The 23,962-nt window shown below is 39.9% G+C and overlaps 2 protein-coding genes across 7 annotated transcripts in view; both read right to left on the bottom strand.

Moving 5' to 3' along the window:
- The window catches only part of LOC127430173 (arf-GAP domain and FG repeat-containing protein 1-like), a 43,431-nt gene extending 41,915 nt beyond the window's left edge, over positions 1-1,516 (bottom strand). For 2 of the 6 annotated variants that reach the window (XM_051679736.1, XM_051679739.1), the window contains exon 1: positions 1,096-1,513. In XM_051679736.1, coding sequence (XP_051535696.1) covers positions 1,096-1,340 — 245 coding nt within the window. In that variant the 5' untranslated portion in view covers positions 1,341-1,513. Of the gene's footprint in view, positions 1-1,095 lie in introns of all 6 variants that reach the window. The other 4 variants (XM_051679733.1, XM_051679734.1, XM_051679738.1 and 1 more) reach the window with 4 other exon arrangements.
- Positions 1,517-5,857: 4,341 nt separating this feature from the next.
- Positions 5,858-23,145, bottom strand: LOC127430179 (39S ribosomal protein L44, mitochondrial-like). Its single transcript, XM_051679750.1, has 5 exons — positions 22,940-23,145; positions 11,161-11,383; positions 10,737-10,982; positions 6,833-7,011; positions 5,858-6,442 (listed from the first exon to the last, which is right to left on the bottom strand). Exons 1-5 carry the CDS (start codon positions 23,122-23,124, stop codon positions 6,265-6,267), a joined length of 1,011 nt encoding a protein of 336 aa, XP_051535710.1. The 5' UTR covers positions 23,125-23,145; the 3' UTR covers positions 5,858-6,264.
- Positions 23,146-23,962: the final 817 nt, after the last annotated feature.

The raw sequence follows: 23,962 nt of genomic DNA, 5'->3' as shown, positions 1-23,962 counted from the left end.
GACATCAGTTGTCCTTGTCCATATTAAGAGTTAAATCTATATTCAAATACTTTTTCAAAGACACAACCCTGGAGAAAAAAAAAACAGTATGTTAAATTAATATTTAAAAGCAAAGCCTGCAAATGTCACGGTTAAGCATTCATTCTCGTGGCAATCTGATGCCTATGAACTGAAGTGAAGGATAATTTCAATTTCCATCCACATAAAAGCATGAACTAAGACAGAACTGAACTTCAGCGGTAGTGATCCAAAAGCCTTCACATGTTGAATCACCTACCTGAACAATGCAGTCAACAATAATAGATCAGGCTGTCTGGCATGGCCATGTGCTAGATTATCGGCATGATGCAGTGCAATTTAAAGGGAAAATTTGTCAAGTTCTCTGCTATGAGGAGGACAACACAGCATGAGTGCACCCACCCATATTAGCATGCTACTGTCCCCTCTGCCACATGTCAGCTATGTGTGTCTATGACTATCCAGCTCTTCCACATGCTCTATCGAGGTTTATTTGATCTAAAAGGGCCTCTCCTGTCTTCTAGATAAAACTAGTAGTTGCCAAAGCAGGAAATGAGTATGAAAAGAACAATGGTCTGCTAACAGGTAGCAGCTCAAGTTTACTGGAGTGGCTTAAACGGCAGTCGACAATTGTTACACATATGCTGTTATTGTTCTTTAAACCCAACTACCCACCCTAAATTCCCTTTACCCCACCCCAAAACACCCATCTAGACAGTAAACAGCCATCAAGCCTGTTTAACCGGCAGACAACCCCCCCCCCCCAAACCCCCAAGAACACATTAAATCCACCCACCCCTATACACACACTACACCCTTGATCTGCCATTAGGTATCCTAACAGCTGGGCAAAGTAATCGGCCACTGCCCTGTTTAATAGGCTGTGTTTTAAAACCTAGTGAGCTGCCAACACAGACAGCATTGTTGGGCATCATACGTTTAGAACGTTCGAATCGAACATTTTGTTGACATGATAAATGCTGTCTAGGTTTACAGCGGGCTAGATTTTGATTTCCAGACAAACAGCGTGTGAATTTGGCACAGACAGACAGACACAGAGACAGGAGGGTGGCTCACAGGATGCCTGAGCAGGACGTGCACACGAAAGATCCCACTGTCATGTTGGCGTAAGTCGGGCCGCGTTGGTCGCAGTCGAAACACTTTCGGTTGGGCGCCAAACTCGTCATTTCCCTCAGTATCTTAAGGTGCTTTTCCTCCTGCTTTCGCTTCGCGCTCGCTGCCATGGCCGAAGCCGTTAATATAACGTTGATAAATAATAAGAAAATAATACAATTCAATAAACGTACGAGTCCCAATAGCATGCAAGCGATACAGTCCCTTTAAAATAGGTCTTGGAACATCGAAAGACCGGGAAGGGGGACAAGACAGACTCGACTTCTTCAGAACGGCCTCACGTTTAAACGAGAACAACGGGCGAAAAGCGCCGTAGTTGAGAGGAGGGTCCTAAAGTGAAACGCTTTAACGACCAGCCTGCCCACTCTGCTTTCACTGCTACTCAAATTCTAGCCTGTCCACTCTGCAATGACTTCTGAACGACTCAATGCATGCGGTTCAACACGACGGCCAGCAGAGCGCGGACTCAAAATAGTAAGGGCTCACGGGATGAGATACTATAAGGCTCGGTGCTAAAACGGTTCATAAAACTTCTCATATTGTAGAAAACAATATAAAAATATTTGTTTAAAAAATAATAATTAAAATATATATACACACACAGGTGCTGGTCATATAATTAGAATATCATCAAAAAGTTGATTAATTTCACTAATTCCATTCAAAAGTGAAACTTGTATATTATATTCATTCATTACACACAGACTGATATATTTCAAATGTTTATTTCTTTTAATTTTGATGATTATAACTGACAACTAAGGAAAATCCCAAATTCAGTATCTCAGAAAATTAGAATATTACTTAAGACCAATACAAAGAAAGGATTTTTAGAAATCTTGGCCAATTGAAAAGTATGAGCATGTACAGCACTCAATACTTAGTTGGGGCTCCTTTTGCCTGAATTACTGCAGCAATGCGGCGTGGCATGGAGTCGATCAGTCTGTGGCACTGCTCAGGTGTTATGAGAGCCCAGGTTGCTCTGATAGTGGCCTTCAGCTCTTCTGCATTGTTGGGTCTGGCATATCACATCTTTCTCTTCACAATACCCCATAGATTTTCTATGGGGTTAAGGTCAGGCGAGTTTGCTGGCCAATTAAGAACAGGGATACCATGGTCCTTAAACCAGATACTGGTTGCTTTGGCACTGTGTGCAGGTGCCAAGTCCTGTTGGAAAATGAAATCTGCATCTCCATAAAGTTGGTCAGCAGCAGGAAGCATGAAGTGCTCTAAAACTTCCTGGTATACGGCTGCGTTGAACTTGGACCTCAGAAAACACCCCAAACCATCACTGACTGTGGAAACTTTACACTGGACCTCAAGCAACGTGGATTGTGTGCCTCTCCTCTCTTCCTCCAGACTCTGGGACCCTGATTTCCAAAGGAAATGCAAAATGTACTTTCATCAGAGAACATAACTTTGGACCACTCAGCAGCAGTCCAGTCCTTTTTGTCTTTAGCCCAGGCGAGACGCTTCTGACGCTGTCTGTTGTTCAAGAGTGGCTTGACAAGGAATGCGACAGCTGAAACCCATGTCTTGCATACGTCTGTGCGTAGTGGTTCTTGAAGCACTGACTCCAGCTGCAGTCCACTCTTTGTGAATCTCCCCCACATTTTTGAATGGGTTTTGTTTCACAATCCTCTCCAGGGTGCGGTTATCCCTATTGCTTGTACACTTTTTTCTACCACATCTTTTCCTTCCCTTCGCCTCTCTATTAATGTGCTTGAACACAGAGCTCTGTGAACAGCCAGACTCTTTTGCAATGACCTTTTGTGTCTTGCCCTCCTTGTGCAACATGTCAGTGGTCGACTTTTGGACAACTGTCAAGTCAGCAGTCTTCCCCATGATTGTGTAGCGTACAGAGCTAGACTGAGAGACCATTTAAAGGCCTTTGCAGGTGTTTTGAGTTAATTAGCTGATTAGAGTGTGGCACCAGGTGTCTTCAATATTGAACCTTTTCACAATATTCTAATTTTCTGAGATACTGAATTTGGGATTTTCCTTAGTTGTCAGTTATAATCATTAAAAATTAAAAGAAATAAACATTTGAAATATATCAGTCTGTGTAATGAATGAATATAATATACAAGTTTCACTTTTTGAATGGAATTAGTGAAATAAATAAACTTTTTGATGATATTCTAATTATATGACCAACACCTGTATATATATGGATATATAGTTGTTCAAAATTGGCGCTTAGAAATGAGGGAGAAAAAAATCGATAGCCTTATCTAAAAAATGTGTGACAACTTAACAAACTTAGTAGCAGAGGAGCGAAAACTCTGGAAAGGGAAAGCGGGTAACCAATCCGAGTTGCCACCGACGAGCACGTGACAACCTTCAAGCCCCGCCCAAATGACTTTCAAGAGAACACGTTCTTAATCTGACGCGCCCTCTAGAGGAACACATGCGCGCAACACATTAAACTCAGCAGCAGCCATAAATCAGGTCCAATTCCCTGCACGAGTGACCTAATTCGGTGGATTTCATTTGCTGTGAAAGAAATCGACTTTATTTTAAGTCGGCTATACATGTGCATAATAAGAAGTAACAAATGACAACGTGAAAATTAAATAAAGTTTTATATTTTGCATAGGCCTGATCAGTTTTATTAAAGGTTGGGATTTTTATTTCTATTTTATATTCAGTTTGTCACTACAATTTAGTTTACGTTAGTTTTCACAGTTTGTTAGTTTTAGATCAGTTTTCGTTTTCTCAGTGAATTGTAGTTTCATTTTAGTTATTTTTTATTTTAGTTTTAGTGTTTTTTATGGCTGCCAAAGTTGAGTGTTTACTGGTGTAATTTAAAAAGTCTAACATCATAAAATTTCTCAGGGCAGTCTTGTATTACCTCTATCTAGTGGTATACATGTTTAATGTGGATTGTAACTGTTGCAAATTTTATAATATAGGATGAATATGGGTAAAGTGACAAAGGACATTTAAGCTTGATCCACATTGTTTCCATATGTATTTCCTTAAATTATTATAAATCATTACTTAACTAATCTTTGGGGAGTAAACAATTAAAGGGACAGTTCACCCAAAAATGAAAGTTCTCCAATCATATACTCACCCTCATGATATACCAGTTTTGAAATACTTTCTTCTGCTGAGCACAAAGATTTTTAGAAGATTTTATCTCTGTTGGTCCTTACAATGTATGTCAATAGGGGCCAAAACTTTGAAACTCCAAAAAGCACATAAAGGTGGCATAAAAGTAATGCTTACAACTCTATCAATATGCAAGTCCTTTTTTACTGTAAATCTTGACATCAGCAGTCTCCTTGGCAATCATGATTTCAAACTCGATTATATTTCCCAGCGCCATATAGCACTCTGTGAACTGTACTAGTTAGTGTACTCAAGCTTGAAATCATGATCGTTGCTGTAGACTGCATTTGCAAGATGTAGAGTAAAAAGGAGTTATATTTTGGTCTGTTCTCACCCAAAACAGATTAGATCATTTCAAAAGACATGGATTAAACAATTTATGGATTACTTTTATGCTGCCTTTATGTGCTTTCTGGAGCTTCAAAGTTTTGGACCCCATTGGCTTGTACTGTACGAACCTACAGAGCTGAGATATTCTTCTAAAAACCTTCATTTGTGTCCAGCAGATGAAAGAAAGTCACACACATCTGGAATGGCATGAGGGCGAGTAAATTATAAGAGACTTTTCATTTTAGGGTCAACTATTCCTTTATCTTTTTAAGGTTTTAAATTGATGATTTTACTTTGGGATGTGTGGCAGAGCTCATTTCATGACCACTAGTGGTAAAAGCAATGGTAAAGAAAATGACAGAAATTTGATGTAAATTTTGTTAAGGTTATAAAAAAACGTAATGTTGTGAAAGTGTTTTCGAAAATATACAAATTTATTCCATATATTTGTAGATATTTTCTAGAAAATATTTTTTCCTCTGTCCCACTTTACCAGTACTGTTAAAAAAATCTGGGATTTGATCAAAAGAGGGTCTTCAAAAGTTCTAATTCCCAGTATTGAATATTTCTTAATTATTGCTTTTGACTAAGGTAGAAGACATCCTAAGCTTTTTTCAGAGGTATAATGTTAGGTTATGGGGAGTTTGGATAATAATTCAAAGTGTCAAGAAAAGTAAAATTTCTAAAAGAGTCCCACTTTGCCCATATTCACCCTATTATATTAAAAACTAAAATGTATTCAAGAGAATTTTTATTTTATTTTATTTAAATTAGTTTTGGAATTATGAAAATGTATTCGTTTAGTTTCAGTTTTTCCAATAATTTCATTTTTTTTATTTTAGTTAACGAAAATGATTTTAGTTAGTTTTCGTTAACCATTATAACACTGGGCCTGATTCCACTATAATGCTGTGTAATTGAGGTCATTGTGATGCGGTCAATGAAATCAATGGAAGACAACGGAAAGATTAATGTAAAACTTCTTTCTCATGGGGGTTAAAAAAAAAAAGAAAACCAGTAAAGACAGTATAACACTATATGCATTATATATAAACATTTTACATGGATTCTAGAAGTACTTGCCAGATTTACCTACTTTATGGTTAGTGCTTTGGAATATTGCTGATTAGCCAGAAAAGTCGAACATCTGTATGGTAATCTATTGAGAGACATAAACTGTGAATAACCAAATAAGCAGAACACAGCAAAACTGGTCTCCATGATGACTTGAAGACAAACTTTCAGTAGATAACTTGTTCAGAAACTTTTTTTATTATTAACAACCAAGGTTTAACATTTAGATAAACAGTTTACAGCAACAGAAAAAAATAACATTTCATTGATCAACTTGCACATGCTAAACAGATCGATTGATCTCAAGTTAGATGTATTTGATTTTGAATTGTTTAACACTAAGAATAGGCAGTCTACCATGACCATAGTCTGTGAACCCTCCTGTGCATCCATGGTCACATTCAGGGGATTCACAATTATGATCTGGTTGACGCTGTCGAATATACAGAATACATTCTGGACTGGCTGCTTCAGAAATCTTCTGCTGCAAAATGCTCTGAAGCAGCTGCATTGCTATGATACAACATTGACCCCTGGAGTCATCAGTGTGGTTTAAACCCAACTATGAGGGAGGAGAGGGTGTGATATCATTTATCCACTGCTGAGAGCCTGTGTGCTTGGGTTCTGAAGTTGCTCACTGGGGGTTGTGAAGTCCCACGGTCTGCGGTTCTCTGTGTAGCCATATAAGTATCTCAAAGCAACACGTGCTGCTTCCTCTTCGGCTGCCAAGACCGTTTCACCGGGACCCTGAGCCAGCAGCTTACGGTCACTGATGAAGAAGAGAAAAAAACAAAAAACAAAAAGAGACACAAACACATTTGGCATTTTAAAAATCAATCCAAGACCTAAACTTGGAGGAATATTGACGGTTTGCCACAGCAGTGGGCCTAAAATTGTGTTCTGGGGGAGAAGAATTCTGATGCGACCCTGAAACGACATATGAGATTGACTGCCTCCATTAATAAACTAGAACTTTACTAGGGCAGGATAAAAATATTCTGTAGGAGAACTAACAATCTAAAAACAACTTAAGTAGCATGTAGTAAGAAAATTATTCATAAATATTAATTCTGTTACCACTTTTGTATATGTAAAATAGGCAACATACATTCAAATGTGCCAACTATTTGCCTAATATAATATCCCATTTGCATCGTACCTGTAGAGCCCCACAAAATAAAGTGGTAGGACGGTACTGGCACCAGCGGACCGGATGAGGCGGGGCTCAGGTAGAGCCATACTTTTTCGGGTCAACTCTTTCACCAGCAGTCCCATGGGATCAACCACTTTCCACATGTCAAACAAATCTTTCCCTATCAGCTGAGTCACCAGGAAATCCTGCAAAAACACCCCCACAAAACAGTCGAATTAACCTTTGTGCAAGAACAAGGATTACGTGTCATAGTGCTAAAGATATTTAAATGATAAACCTTTAGTCTATATTTAAAACTAAAATAAGAACAGTTATTATACAAGACAACAAAATTGACTAATAATACAAAGGAATAGTAACATGAAATCCATAATGATGCACTACCATGTATCCAAACTAAAAAGGAGTCAGATAGAAAGACAGCTGTTTTAATGGCTCAAATCAGAATGAGCTTTATTGCCAAGTGTGCTCACGTACACAAGGAATTTATTTTGGTGATCGGAGAAACAAGCAAGTGCACACAGAACATTACAGTGAGACACAGAATATAAAACAAGGTAAGAGTATAAATAGACATACAAAAAATAGGACATATAACATAGAATGGCATATGTACATGTGCAAGTGGTAATATATGTGCAAGGTAGGTGTATGTACATTTATTGAATTAAATATAAGTGAATTTACATATGTACATGAGATATTTATTTACATTATTGCACTATGGGGAGTCCTGAAGGCAGTTTAATTGTTCTTGTGGTAAATGGCCTGAGGGTAAAAACTGTTCTTGTGCCTGGATGTCCTGGCGCTCAGTGCTCTGTAGCGCCGGCCAGAGGGCAACAGTTCAAAAAGGGAGTGAGCAGGGTGTGTGGGGCCCAGAGTGATTCTACCTGCACATTTCCTCACTCGGGAGATGTACAGGTCTTGGAGGGGGGGCACCAATAATCCTCTAAGCAGTCCTGACTGTCTGTTGTAGTTTCCTTCTGTCTGATTTGGTGGCTGAACCAAACCAGACAGTTATAGATGTGCACAGGACAGACTCTATGACGGCTGAGTAGAACTGAGTCAGCAGCTCCAGTGGCAGGTTGTACTTCCTTCGCCAGCTGAGCCTTCTTCACAATGGAGTCTATATGGATGTCCCACTTCGGGTCCTGAGAGATGGTAGAGCCCAGGAACTTGAATGACTCCACTGCTGCTACAGTGAGTGTTGAGAGAAGATCAGGCATGATGGTATTGAAGGCTGAACTGAAGTCCACAAATAGGATCACTGCATAAGTCCCAGTTCTGTCGAGGTGTTGTAGGATATAATACAGTCCCATGTTGACAGTATCATCCACAGATTAGCAAACCGAAAGGGGTCTAGCAGGGGTCCAGTGATGTCCTTCAGGTTGGCCAAAACCAGTCTCTCAAATGACTTCATGACCACAGACGTGAGAGCAACAGGTCTGTAGTCATTAAGTCCTGTGATTTGGTTTTTTGGGGGGACCGGAATGATGGTGGAGTGTTTGAAGCAGCAGGGAACTTCACACTGCTCCAGTGATCTATTGAAGATACATGTTAAGATGGGGGCCAGTTGGTCAGCACAGACTTTCAGACAGGCGAGACCCGGCACACATCCTCCTCACAGACCATAAGAGCAGGTTGAGTAGCAGGAGGGGGAGGAGGGGGGTTTCAGGAGGTGTTGGTGTGTGAAGATTAGAATGGGGATGGGTGTGAGACTAGGCTTTTCAAACCTGCAGTAAAACACATTCAGTTCATCAGCCATTTGTTGAATCTCTACAGAGCGAGGAGGAGGTGTATTATACTTGGTAATGCTTTTCAGGCCTTTCCACACAGATGCAGGATTGTTGGCTTAAAACTAGTTTTTCAGCTTTTCAGAGTAGCTTCTTTTAGCCACTGTGATTTCTTTTAGTCAGTGTGTACAATATTTTATCCCCACTTCTGTAAGCATCCTCTTTGGCATGACGAAGCTGTCTGAGTTTTCCTGTAAACCATGGTTTATCATTATTGAATGATAAAAATGTCCTAGTAGGAATGCACGTTCTCACAGAAACTGATATAAGATGCCACAGTATATGTGAGCTTTTCCAGGTGTGTAGCTCCAGCTTCAAAAACACTCCAATCAGTGCAGTAAATGCAGGCTTTTAGTTTCAGCTCTGCTTCATTAGTCCATCTCCTTGCAGTCCATACTACAGGCTTAGCTGATTTTAGTTTCTGCTTGTAGGTCCAGAGAAGATGAACCAGAGAGGTATCAGAGAGTCCTAAAGCTGGATGTAGGACAGAGCGATATGCATCCTTTACAGTAGTATAGCAGTGGTCCAGTATATTTCGGTCTCTGGTGGGGCATGTGATGTGTTGTTTGTATTCTGGCAGTTCACAGGTGAGGATAACTTTATTAAAATCTTCCAGAATAATGATAAGAGAGTCCGGGTGTTGTTGCTCCGTGTCTGTGATGTGATCAGCCAGCTGTTGCAATGCTGCATTCACGCATGATTGTGGCGGGATGTACACACTCACTAGAATAAACGAGGAAACCTTCCGCGGCGAGTAGAAAGGTTTACAGTTGATAAAGAGCTCTTCTAAATTAGGACAGCACATCTTCAATGCTGTTACATCTGTACACCAACATTCGTTGATGTAAATGCATGTTCCACCGCCTCTCATTGTTTCCTGATGATTCCGCAACATGATCCTCTCTGAACAGCCGGAAGCCCGGCAGATGTAGCGCGCTGTCTGGGATGGCTTCATTCAGCCAGGTTTCCGTGAAACACAGAGCAGCAGAGTTAGAAAAGACCTTATTTGTCTGAGTGAGCAGAAGCAGTTCGTCTGTTTTGTTGGCGAGGGAGCGGACATTCACCAGATGAATACTCGGCAGCAGAGTCCTAAAGCCGTGTTGACTAAGCTTCACAAGCGTGCCGGCTCGCTTCCCTCACTTGCGTCTCTTGAAGCACTTGTAGAACACTGCTGCGCCTCCAACTAAGATGTCTAATAACACGTCAGAATAATCAAACACCGGCAAAAAAATTATCAGGTATGCTCAGCCGAATACTCAGCAGTTCATTCCTGGTGAAACTGATCAGGAAATAGTGACAAAAACATGACAAACAAACAAAAGTAATAAAAACACTAGAGAGCTCCACACCGAAGCAGCCATCCACAGTGCCATCATGAATGACAAAAAAAAAAAAAAAAAATTATATCAACATCAATAGTTACTCTTTGTGCTAAATGACAACATACTTTCCATGAGTGTAGCTCTCTTCTGGAAACATGACTTTTTTCATCATGACTGGAGATCAGTTTTGATTTCTCTTAAAAAGCACATAAAGGCAGTATAAAAGTAATTAATAAATCTCCAGTGGTTTAATCCATGTCTTCAGAAGCAATCCAATCAATTTTGGTTGAGAAAAGACAAAAATACAACTCCTTTTTCACTAAAAATCTTGACATCAGCAGTCTCCTTGGCAATCGTGATTTCAAGCTCGATTATACTAGTGCTATGTGCATGTGTCAAGCACTAGGAAGTGTAATCAAGCTCGAAATCATGATCGTGCCAGGAGACTGCAATGGCAAGATGTACAGTGAAAAGGAGGTATATTTTGGTTTGTTCTAACCCAAAACCGACTGGATCGCTTCTGAAGACATTGATTAAACCACTGGAGTTGTGTGGATTACTTTTAAGTTGCCTTTATGTGCTTTTTGAAACTTCAAAGTTTTGGTCACCATTCACTTGCATTGTATAGACCTACAGAGCTGAGGTATTCTTTTAAAAATCTTCATTTGAGTTCAGCAGAGGAAACAAAGTCATCATCCAAACACATCTGGGATGGCATGAGGGAGAGTAAATGATGTGAGAATTTTCCTTTTTTGGCGAACTATTCCTTTTACTTTAATGGGACACATGTCTTACCCTGATGAAAAGCCCTGCTCTGATAGACCCACTGCTCTGCTCCAAAGCACCAATCACAGCAAAGAAAGTTCCCTGCAGGATGTCATCTGGAACAGGAAACTCTGCACTCATCGTCAATTCCTCCACTGCAAGGTTCCGCGCAACGTAACACATGACCTCTGACGCTGTTATGTGACCTACAATGGCTGCCACACCCTCCTCCGGTAAGCTGGGATAGTTACCTCTACACCAGTCACAAAGGAAACCCTGTGCACATTAAAATAATACATGTAATTTTTCCACAGCAGTAATTCAATCTTTATTATGAAAATAATGGCACATGTTTACCATTTATTATATTATGCAAAAGCACATTATTTAATGAAAATGGCTCTCAAAAACATCAAGTTGGCAGTAAGCACATCAACTCAGTATGCAGTCTCACCAGTGTAAACTTTTGACCATGGGCCCGCAGCTCGCTGTTGTCTTTCATGTTGAGGGCTGTCGTCTCCGCGTCGAGCCCCAAAACCCGTCTCCTCTCCTCCTCAGAGCGCAGATAGCAGGGGTTTACAAACGCTGTCTTCAGAAGCTCCAAAGAGAAACTCTCCTGCAGTCTGGTACCAAATGCCTCCACCTCAGCGTGGTAGTCAAAGTTTGGCTGCTGAGAGCTGATGCAAAGAGAAAAGACAAGAGGGTTATTGGTTAAAAGCATAATGAAACTTAACTTCACATGCTATCTATAGTTTGTTTCTCCAAAGCAGATTTAGGATTTGCTGATAATTGTTGATATTGTCTGTTTAGGTTTGATTGAGAAAATTTCTTAATGTACACATAAGTATGATTAGTTGTCTAAATACTGTATATCTAGGGAGAAGGGTGGCTGATACATACACATATATATATATATATATATACATACACACACACACACATACACACAGTTGAAGTTAGAAGTTTACATACACTTAGGCTGAAGTCATTTAACCTTTTTTAACCACTCCACAGATTTCATATTAGCAAACTATAGTTTTGGCAAGTCATTTAGGACATCTACTTTGTGCATGACATGAGTAATTTTTCCAAAAATTGTTTACAGACAGATTGTTTCACTTTTAAATGACTATTTCACGATTCCAGTGGGTCAGAAGTTTACATACACCAAGTTAACTGTGCCTTTAATTGTGGACCTCCACAAGTCTGATTCATCCTTGGGAGCAATTTACAAACACCTGAAGGTACCACGTTCATTTGTACAAACAATAGTATGCAAATATAAACACCATGGGACCATGCAGCCATCACACCGCTTAGGAAGGAGACGCATTCTGTCTCCTAGAGATGAACGTAGTTTGGTGCGAAAAGTGCAAATCAATCCCAGAACAACAGCAAAGGACCTTGTGAAGATGCTGGAGGAAACAGGTAGACAAGTATCTATATCCACAGTAAAACATGTCCTATATCGACATAACCTGAAAGGCTGCTCAGCAAGGAAGAAGCCACTGCTCCAAAACTGCCATAAAAAAGCCAGACTACAGTTTGCAAGTGCACATGGGGTCAAAGATCTTACTTTTTGGAGAAGTGTCCTCTGGTCTGGTGAACTGTTTGGCCATAATGACCATCGTTATGTTTGGAGGAAAAAGGGTGAGGCTTACATGCTGAAGAAAACAATCCCAACCATGAAGCATGGGGGTGGCAGCATCATGTTGTGGGGGTGCTTTGCTGCAGGAGGGACTGGTGCACTTCACAAAATAGATGGCATCATGTGGAAGGAAAATTATGTGGATATACTGAAGCAACATCTCAAGACATCAGCCAGGAAGTTAAAGCTCGGTCGCAAATGGGTCTTTCAAATGGACAATGACCCCAAGCATACCTCCAAAGTTGTGACAAAATGGCTTAAGGACAACAAAGTCAAGGTATTGGAGTGGCCATCACAAAGCCCTGACCTCAATCCGATAGAAAATTTATGGGCAGAACTGAAAAAGCATGTGCGAGCAAGGAGGCCTTCAAACCTGACTCCGTTACACCAGTTCTGTCTGGAGGAATGGGCCAAAACTCCAGCAACTTATTGTGAGAAGCTTGAGGAAGGCTACCCAAAATGTTTGACCCAAGTTAAACAATTTAAAGGCAATGGTACCAAGTACAAACAAATTGTATGTAAACTTCTGACCCACTGGGAATGTGATGAAAGAAATAAAAGCTGAAATTAATAATTCTCTCTTCAATTATTCTGACATTTCACATTCTTAAAATAAAGTAGTGATTCTAACTGGCCCAAGACAGGGAATGTTTTCTACAATTAAATGTCAGGAATTATGAAAAACTGAGTTTAAATGTATTTGGCTAAGGTGTATGTAAACTTCTGACTTCAACTGTATATATTTATTAGGGGTGTAAATCGGCAGTTTCATCATGATACAATCTTGCATCAATTCTCTAAGCCAGCTATCCGATGTTTGCCGATACCTCAAAGTCTGCCACGATATGATTTCGATTCGATTCATGGGTCTGCGATCAATATTACGATATTATGTGCCTATTTTGCACAATCAATGACATTTATTATGTAAAAATATACATAATATATATGCAACCAAAATATACACTACCAGTCAAAAGTTTAGGGTCACTTACTCTTTCTTTATTATTGATTTTCACATCTAAAGATAATAGTAAATTCATCAAAACTATGGAAGAACAGAAATGGAACTTTAGGAATTAAGTTGTGACTAAAAAAATCTGTGTTATATTTTAGCATCTTCAAAGTAGTCACCCTTTGCATAGAATTTGCAGAAATATACTCTTTGACATTTTCTCAACCAGCTTCTTGAGGTATCGCCCTAGGATGCTTTTTAAACAGTATTGAAGGAGTTCCCATCAATACTGGGCACTTAATAACTGCTTTTCTTTATTATTCGGTCCAAGTCATCCATTTCAAAAACTTTTTTTTAAAATACAATTTTAGTTTTGTAATAAAATAAATTAATATGTTAGCACAATTATATTTTTGTCTACAAAACTATTTTCAAACATTTAAGCATATGCCTTCAAATCAAAAGGTTTTTAAGATCACAAGAAACATTTCAGTCAAGTGACCCCAAACTTTTGAACGGCAGTGTAAGTTCAATATTTTATTGAGCCCTCTGAAAAGTGCAAATGTCCACATTAGGACATCCACAACAAAATAAGGTACTTCAATAAATAAATTAAAAAAAAAATATATATATATATATATACAGGTGCATCTCAATAAATTAGAATGTCGTGGAAAAGTTCATTTATTTCAGTAATTCAACTCAAATTGTGAAACTCGTGTATTAAATAAATTCAATGCACACAGACTGAAGTAGTTTAAGTCTTTGGTTCTTTTAATTGTGATGATTTTGGCTCACATTTAACAAAAACCCACCAATTCACTCTCTCAAAAAATTAGAATACATCATAAGACCAATAAAAAAACATTTTTAGTGAATTGTTGGCCTTCTGGAAAGTATGTTCATTTACTGTATATGTACTCAATACTTGGTAGGGGCTCCTTTTGCTTTAATTACTGCCTCAATTCGGCGTGGCATGGAGGTGATCATTTTGTGGCACTGCTGAGGTGGTATGGAAGCCCAGGTTTCTTTGACAGTGGCCTTCAGCTCATCTGCATTTTTTGGTCTCTTGTTTCTCATTTTCCTCTTGACAATACCCCATAGATTCTCTATGGGGTTCAGGTCTGGTGAGTTTGCTGGCCTGTCAAGCACACCAACACCATGGTCATTTAACCAACTTTTGGTGCTTTTGGCAGTGTGGGCAGGTGCCAAATCCTGCTGGAAAATGAAATCAGCATCTTTCAGCAGAAGGAAGCATGAAGTGCTCCAAAATTTCTTGGTAAACGAGTGCAGTGACTTTGGTTTTCAAAAAACACAATGGACCAACACCAGCAGATGACATTGCACCCCAAATCATCACAGACTGTGGAAACTTAACACTGGACTTCAAGCAACTTGGGCTATGAGCTTCTCCACCCTTCCTCCAGACTCTAGGACCTTGGTTTCCAAATGAAATACAAAACTTGCTTTCATATGAAAAGAGGACTTTGGACCACTGGGCAACAGTCCAGTTCTTCTTCTCCTTAGCCCAGGTAAGATGCCTCTGATGTTGTCTGTGGTTCAGGAGTGGCTTAACAAGTGGAATACAACAACTGTAGCCAAATTCCTTGACACGTCTGTGTGTGGTGGCTCTTGATGCCTTGACCCCAGCCTCAGTCCATTCCTTGTGAAGTTCACCCAAATTCTTGAATCGATTTTGCTGGACAATTCTTATAAGGCTGCGGTTCTCTCGGTTGGTTGTGCATCTTTTTCTTCCACACTTTTTCCTTCCACTCAACTTTCTGTTAACATGCTTGGATACAGCACTCTGTGAACAGCCAGCTTCTTTGGCAATGAATGTTTGTGGCTTACCCTCCTTGTGAAGGGTGTCAATGATTATCTTCTGGACAACTGTCAGATCAGCAGTCTTCCCCATGATTGTGTAGCCTAGTGAACCAAACTGAGAGACCATTTTGAAGGCTCAGGAAACCTTTGCAGGTGTTTTGAGTTGATTAGCTGATTGGCATGTCACCATATTCTAATTTTTTGAGATAGTCAATTGGTGGGTTTTTGTTAAATGTGAGCCAAAATCATCACAATTAAAAGAACCAAAGACTTAAACTACTTCAGTCTGTGTGCACTGAATTTATTTAATACACGAGTTTCACAATTTGAGTTGAATTACTGAAATAAATTAACTTTTCCACGACATTCTAATTTATTGAGATGCACCTGTATATTTCATACAATCACATACAAGTGATCATCAATCGTTTGATGACAGCTCATTGCCTTGTGGAATGAGATAAACACTACAGTGACAATTTGTCATTTCTACAACAGTCAAGCAAGTCTTTCAATCCAAAATACCCATGAAAGGAGAGTATTTGCTATCCCTGTTTTTTCTTAGCTACAACTTCCACGGTTGTATTGAAAAATTCTGTTACAGTTTACAGTGATAAATGTTAGTAAGGGTGTTGATGTAAAGATGTGAAAAGTCTTGTAATTGATGTGGGTGCAGAGCAGGTGTTCTCTTTCATCATCTCATGTTCAAGATCCACCTATGGGAAGGGCATACGCAACTGACCTCTGCAGAAGTATCCAACTGCACCAAGTCTGGCTTGACAGACAGGAGCGTGTGTCCAATGCCACTGTAAGGCCCCGCCCATACCCGAGGGCATAAAAGGACCTGTATGCGCTACTTTCCTCAGTTGGCATTCGCTTCTCACGACCTCTTTGCAGAATACTCACAGCTCGACTGGTTTTCACATTTGGCTCTCACTCAACAGTCTGTAGAAGGACACATCCTTGGATCAGCCTTCACCAGGCGTGACTGCCAAAGGAATTCTGGTCAGTTTGCTGTTTTATTCAGCCTGCAAGCCACCCATGCTAGCTGGCCTTCATGTTTCTTTACGGCTGCCTGCCTTTCCTCATTGTCATTTTCCCTGCATCTCAGGCTAACCGCCTGTTATTTGGTGGATTATTACTCAAGAGTTTCTGTAACATGGCTCATCCCAAACCCTCATCACCTGCTTGAGCCAGTAACCTGCAGTCGTGAGAATGCCCTGCCGCCTGCGGAGCGCTTAACACAGCAAGAGATTCCCATCCTTTCTGTGTTGTGTGCATGGGATTCAAACACGCAGAGGAGGTTCTCTCCTTCCATGAAAACTGTAGCCATTTTATGTCCTTGCCAAGGAAACTCCTGCGACGTAGGCTCAAAGTAGCTGCTACCCAAGGCAGCGAACTCGAGCATGACGACTCGGACGGGGGAAATGGTGACAAGTTGCAACTCTGGGGGCCCCCCAGACTTTGCCTTCTCTCAGTTGGGCCAACCAAACTGAGGCATCTTTACTCAAAGAATCTTCCCACCCCAGTATTTCTTTGTTTGAGCATGAGCCTCCCAGCTCTGGGGTTGATGACGACGCTGTGCTGGAGTACTCGGAGGACGAGGAGGCCATCCCGTCGGCTCAGGCTCAGGCTCAGCCAGTCATTGGTTCGATGTCATCCTCCTCAAGGTGTGTGAGCGAGCGGCCCCTCGGCTCAACATCGAATGGCCGGCCCTTCAAAATGCCGCCGATCAGGAGAGGGATGTTTATGACAGAAAACTGTTGGGGCTACTGCCCGGCCCAAGAAAACAGCTCCTGAATACTTTGTGTCCTGTGCGTGCGCTCTACATATATTTGCGTAGGACTGAGAATATCAGAAAGAGCGACCAGCTCTTTATCTCATAGGCTTCCCCCCACACAGGTAAACCTATATCAAAACAATGAATTTCCCATTGGCTTGTGGAAGCATTATCTACGGCAAATAGCTCTAAGGGGCTCCAGCCCCCCTCAGGCCTTAGGGCCCACTCCACGAGAGGCATGGCTGCTTCCTGGGCCCTGTTTCAGGGAGTCTCTCTGCAAGACTGCAGCTGCATGTTGGGCTTCCCCCCCACACGTTTGTCAGGTACTACCAACTTGATGTCACCAGAACCCCTGTAGCACGTGCAGTTTTGGGTGTGGGTTCTTCATAATGGGTTCACCCATAAACCTTTACCCCTCTCACTGTATACGTGTCACCCCATAGGTGTCAAGCACGGCCTCTTCTCCCTTCTTTGTAATAGAGCCTGCTAATTACATAGGATGTGTCAGGAACTGCCTTTAATTAGCAGACCATCCTTTTTGGCTGACAGCATCTTCTTGTGAGTGTATGAGGCAATCGGGGTGTTGTCCATATCTTCCCATAGGTGGATCTCGAACACAAGATGATGAAAGAGAACGATAGGTTACCTATTGTGTAACCCCAGTTCTCTGAAACATCGAGTGGAGATAATCACCAAGCTTGCCCCGTTTGCTTCACAAGAAGCGAATATGCTCACTGAGGAAAGTAGCGCGTACAGGTCCTTTTATGCCCTCAGGTAAGGGCGGGGACTTACAGCGGCATTGGACACGTGCTCCTGTCTGTCAAGCCAGACTTGGTGCAATTGGATGCTTCTGCAGCGGTCAGGTGCGTATGCCCTGCCCATAGGTGGACCTCTCCATCCGATGTTTCAGAGAACTGGGGTTACAGAATAGGTAACCTATTGTTTTCTCTTTACCTCGTCAGCTCTGTTCAGAATATCTGGGCTCTTTAGCCGATTGACATGGTTGAATTGCTTAAAAGTGAAAATTCTAATGCAGAATTCAAATGTGTCGCATGCACCATGATATTGAGGGAAACCCGATTTAACCCTGCATGTAAACCGCTCTGTGCTATCCTGTCACCGGAGCTGTGCGCGTGCACAGATAGAGCAGAGCGCAACTTCAGAGAACTGATGTTTCAGAGAACTGGGGTTACATCCGTGTCCCACATGAGAAGCATATTTAGCACTTATAAAGCGAGATGGATATCATAAGGTTGCTGCATCGCATGACGGAAATGAGTACAGATGTGGCTGGCATTAGAGCATTAAAAATAAAAGTGCATCTTAAACATTTATCTTTACACATTGTATCGATGACATTGCATCGTTGGTTAATTGATTGATGCATCCATGCAGACCGATGGATCGTTACACCCCTAATATATATATATACAGCTCTGAAAATAATTAAGAGACCACTGCAAAATTATCAGTTTCTCTGGATTTACTATTTATAGGTATGCGAGTAAAATGAACATTTCTGTTTTATTCTATAAACTACTGCCAACATTTCTCCCAAATTCCAAATAAAAATATTGTCATTTAGAACATTTATTTGCAGAAAATGACAATTGGTCAAAATATCAAAAAAAAGATACTGTGTTTTCAGACCTCGAATAATGCAAAGAAGTTCATATTCATTTCTAAGCAACACAATACTAATGTTTTTCAGAAATCAATATTTGGTGGAACAATTGGAATAATTTCCAATCACAGCTTTCATGAAGCAGAAGCTTTTCATTGGCATGCTCTCTACCAGTCTTTCACATTGGTGTTGGGTGACTTTGTGCCACTCCTGGTGCAAAAATTTAAGCAGCTTGGCTTTGTTTGATAGCTTGTGACCATCCATCTTCCTCTATCACATTCCAGAAGTTTTCAATGGGGTTCAGGTCTGGAGATTGTGCTGGCCATGACAGGGTCTTGATCTGGTGCTCTTCCAGCCACACCTTGATTGACCTGGCTGTGTGGCATGGAGAATTGTTCTGCTGGAAAATCCAATCCTCAGAGTTGGAGAATATTGTCTGAGCAGAAGGAAGCAAGTTTTCTTCAAGGATAACCTTGTACGGGGCTTGATTCATGCATCCTTCACAAAGACGAATCTGCCTGATTCCAGCCTTGCTGAAGCACCCCCAGATCATCACCAATCTTCCACCAAATTTCACAGTGGGTGCGAGACACTGTGGCTTGCAGGCCTCTCCAGGTCTCCGTCTAACCATTAGATGACCAGGTGTTGGGCAATGCTGAAAATTGGACTCAGAGAAAATGACCTTACTCCAGTCCTCTTCGGTCCAATCCTTGTGGTCTTTTGCAAACCTCAGTCTGGCTCTTCTTTGCTTCTTATTAATAAAGGGCTTTTTTCTAGCTTTGCATGACTTCAGCCCTGCCCCTAGGAGTCCTCGCCATGCATTTACCCCAGCTGCCATTTGCCATTCTTTTTTTAGATCACTTGATGTCATCTTATGATTGTTGAGTGAAATTCGAATGAGTTGGCGGTCATGGAGAGTCGTTTTCACCCTCCGCAGGTCTGTAGCTTTGTTGTCCCCAATGTCTGCTGCATGACTTTGTTCTTATGAACTGCCATCTTAGAAATGTTATGGATGGAAACAACCTGACGCTCACTATATCCCTCTGCCAGTAAAGCCACAACTGAACCCTTCTTTCCCTCACTGAAAACTTTTCTTTTCAATTCTTTTGGCATGGTCAATATTTATTTTTTGATTCCAATTACTTTTGAGGTACTACTAGCACTGTTTTTGCCATCCAGCTGGTCCTATTGCAAGAGGATAGTGATGACCACAGCAGTGGTTTTTATACTCTTCCTCGTTAAATAAGATTTGGTTCAGGTGATCCCCTAATCAGTACCTCATTAAGTAAAATGAGGTGTGCTTGTGTTGGAATTCAACAGACACTGGAATGGAATGGCTCCCATACATGTTGAGATGCTGATTTACGAAAAATCTGGAATGGTCTCTTAATTTTTTTCCAGAGCTCTGTGTGTGTGTGTGTGTGTGTGTGTGTGTGTGTGTACATATATATATATATATTTATTCAAACATTCCTTTTGCCAATAGAATAGGATAGAATAGAAGTAGAACAAGGAGTCCTGCTACAGATAGTATGGCCCCCACATAGCCCGGATTTCAACTTAAGTCAGTCTGGGACTACATTAAGAGACAGTATGTATTTGAGACAGCCTAAATATATAGAACTGTGGCAAGTTCTCCAAGATGCTTGAAACAACTTCTGATAACAAACTTGAAAAACTATGTGCAAGTGTAACAGAGAATTGGTGTTGTTTTTAAGGCAGAGGGTGGTTACACCAAATAATGATTAAGTTTTGTTTACTGCTCTTTGTATTAGAGGCCACTATATCAGTTCTAACAATTAACTGGTGTAGATAGTGGCTTTTTGGAACTACTTGTTATCTGCAAAAATATATGCCAATTGTTTTTTCTTTATTCCTTTGTGTTCTTCTCTGGCTGTCACTGGAGAATTCTACAATTGGAATGGCTTAGTTCTACATCTATTACAGCAGCCTCTAGACGTGAAATAAAAAAAAATCACTGAGACCTAGTGGTGATTTCTTATATCTAAATCTGTCCTGATTCACAATATTCATTATGTTTTTATCCCAAGACTTTAGACTAAGATTTTTTTTTTTTAACATTATATAAATAGATTTTTAAAACTATCGCCGATTAATGGGTTATTGGCCTTTTCCACCACCTTAGTTATAGATATCTGCAAAATCTACTATTTGTCAAACTCTACTTTGCATGTTATTTGAAAAATAAAAATTATGAGACATTATTTTTTAAAACATCCTCACAAAACAACAATTTTCACAACTTTTGCACACAAAACTGCCAGCCTGATCTCATGAAATATGTGAACATGACAACATTTTTGCAATTCAATATTTACGCGCTGTATAACACGTTTGGCTGCAGGTTTCCAGTGAAATGTCCATCTGGGTGTACCAAAAGTGAGTAAAATGGTGTTGTATTCAGACGAGGTTTTAAGGTAAATTTTAGATTGATGTTTCTTTTTTTTTTTCCTGAACCAAACCAATAGTGTTTTAAAATATAAATGAGATGTTTAAAAAAGACATCCTTACCTTATCAATGCCTAAACATAACCATTAGTGTTTTAAAATGAGGAACGTGGTACCTGGAGACATGTATAACAAGTTTAAAAAAACGTATAGTCACATTTTCACTATGAGATCAGGTTGCAGCTGCTGCAATTTGAAAACTACACTTAACCTAGTTTATTTTTACTCAAATGTTACTCAAAAATATATGAAAAGAAAAAGGTTTTGGCAGACATTGAGACTGGTAATTAGCCAAGCAGGTTTGATTACTGGCCAAATATTGGCAGATTAATAGATGGGGCAAAATATCAATCTATCACTAAGACGAACAATGCTGTCTAAATTAATCTGCAAGTGGTGCTTATTTTTTAAGTAAAAAAAAAAAAAAAAATCAATGACCAAATAATTTAAATACCAGACTCCACGCTTTTCTTTCAAAAATGTAATTGGCTATGGCTACCGTTAGATCGCTGATGGTAAAAAAGCAATAAAGTAAATAATTTCTTTGAATAAAAAAAATCATGCATTCTCATAACAACAGTATGCTTTGCTACAATTAGAAAGATCCATTAAATTGATAGGAAAATCATAAGCACAAGGTACATATAGGAATTCCAAAAGTTGCAATAACAAGAATGTACAGCCATCTTCAGCTTGAGAGGGCATAAAAATATCAGAACCCAAAAACGAGTAACTAAGACACCAAATGTGATCTGATCTTCACATTTATATCTAAAATCACTGGCTGTTTCTCAAAACCTACTGAGCTATCTAGGCAGCATTTTTGGCCATCATAATGTATGATGATCAAAAGTACAAAAGTAGCCCAGGCTATATATCATATGCTCAGAAATGCTCTCTAGGTAGGCAACTCAAGATGTCCTGAGACACATTACCTTATAAATATGCTATTTCTAACAAAATAAAGGAAATTATTCATCGACGTGATCCCGTAAATGCAGCCATTAGTAGATATATCCATACTGTATATGATAAATGTACTTTTTGCAACACATCAGTTGAAGATATTGAACATAATTTTTTTAGCACTTTCTCTATTTCTTTAAAATGGACATGACAATAAAATGTAACAAATCTTTAGTTTTAAAACCATATGATATTTTACTTAATTTACAAAACAAATTGTTCTGAAAAACAAAATCACATCATTTATCTTATATAATTAATTTATAATTTTATTTATTTATCACACATTATACATATACAGTGAAATTCTTTTTTTCACATATCCCAGCTAAGCTGGGGTCAGAGTGCAGGGTCAGCCATGATACGGCGCCCCTGGAGCACATAGGGTCAAGGGCCCAACAGTGGCATCTTGGCAGTGCTGGGGCTTGAACCCCCAACCTTCTGATCAGTAACCCAGAGCCTTAACTGCTGAGCCACCACTGCCCCTTTTAATTATTTTAGCAAAGTTTTACATTCACAAGACAAGAGTAACTCAGAGAAAAACATCATATATTACCTTCTGTAACATTGACCTTAAGATGAGAACATAAATCCAGAAACTTATGAAAACAATACAAATTCTAAAGCTTTTCAATTCATGTAACTGCCCAAACATTATTTATTATTTATTTATTTGTGTTTTTTAATTTTTGTTGTTATATTTCACACTCTCTGAACTGTTGAACAATGTAATTGATTATTTTATGCTCTGTATTTGACCATGTAATTGACCTAAGTACAAACATTTTTATAAGAATTGTAATACAAATTACAAATTACACACACACACACACACACACACACACACACACACACACACACACACACACACACACACACACACACACACACACACACACACACACACAAAGAAGTCCTGAGACAAAGGCAGTGAATATCATAAATGGCCTTGATCTGTTTGACTGACCGTGGCTTTGGAGGAGGAGGTCCCTCCATCTTTCTCTTCCTCTCCATAATGAGCGTGTAAGCTTTCATCCATCTTTTCTTCTCTCTGATATGTGTGAGCAGCACTCCTTTGCACACATGATGATAATGCAAAGTTAACACACTGCGACTCATGAGCGCTCTGCACGCCGCCATGACAGGTCTCATCTGCCAATGTTTGACAGATAAGTGAAATATACACAGCGCCACCAAGTGTCCGGACGACCAAATTACGTCGGTATATTCTCTTAAAGGCCCCTTGAAATCAAAATTAAAGTTTTGCTGCTTTTAGTCTATATTTTTTCCCTTTAAACTCATCAATATGCTAATGTACTTCCAAATGCTGATAAAATTAGTTTTCAGAAGATATAAGTATTTAAAATCAGCAGTCTCTCTCTTCCGGCTTGACAGACCGAGGCACAGTCATGACAACACAAGGCACCTGAGAAACTTTGTCCAATAGAACGCTTTCTCAAACGAGAACACTCCCTCCTCTAGCGTATCTGGCTGTGTTCTAACTGGCGCTGATCATGCCTTCGCAGGGTACTCCGAAAAGAGCACAATCCATGCAGCAGGGTCAATTCCAAACAGATTTTCTGATAAGAATCGCTTAAAATTAGTTTTGACTTACCATTATCACCTTTCAGCCTCCTGAAGCTCTCACAGTGGAGGGTAATTGTCTTCGTATGGAATAGGGCATAGGTATGATGACTTCTAAATAAGACACGCTGATGCCAAAGCTGGACTAAAGGAAACTTGCTGGAGTTTATTTATATTTTCTGCAGATGGAGGTTTCATGGATATACCGCTCGAGTAAGTGTTTTTTATTCTTTATGCTTAGTGTGTTAAACGTGGCCAAATTAGCTTCTACTCGCTTGTTTCACATTCATCTGTATTTGCACAAGGGCTCCAGCCTTGTCCTAACGTAAACAAAGTCCCCGCCCTAATTTTTTTCTCGTTCGAAAAGCCGTTTCACTCAGAAATATGTCACAATACAGTAATAAAG

This window comes from Myxocyprinus asiaticus, chromosome 39 (assembly GCF_019703515.2).
Source record: "Myxocyprinus asiaticus isolate MX2 ecotype Aquarium Trade chromosome 39, UBuf_Myxa_2, whole genome shotgun sequence".
In the NCBI taxonomy this organism is placed as follows: domain Eukaryota; kingdom Metazoa; phylum Chordata; class Actinopteri; order Cypriniformes; family Catostomidae; genus Myxocyprinus; species Myxocyprinus asiaticus.
Note: the sequence above shows the minus strand (reverse complement) of the source record. Positions and strands in the feature narration are given on the sequence as shown.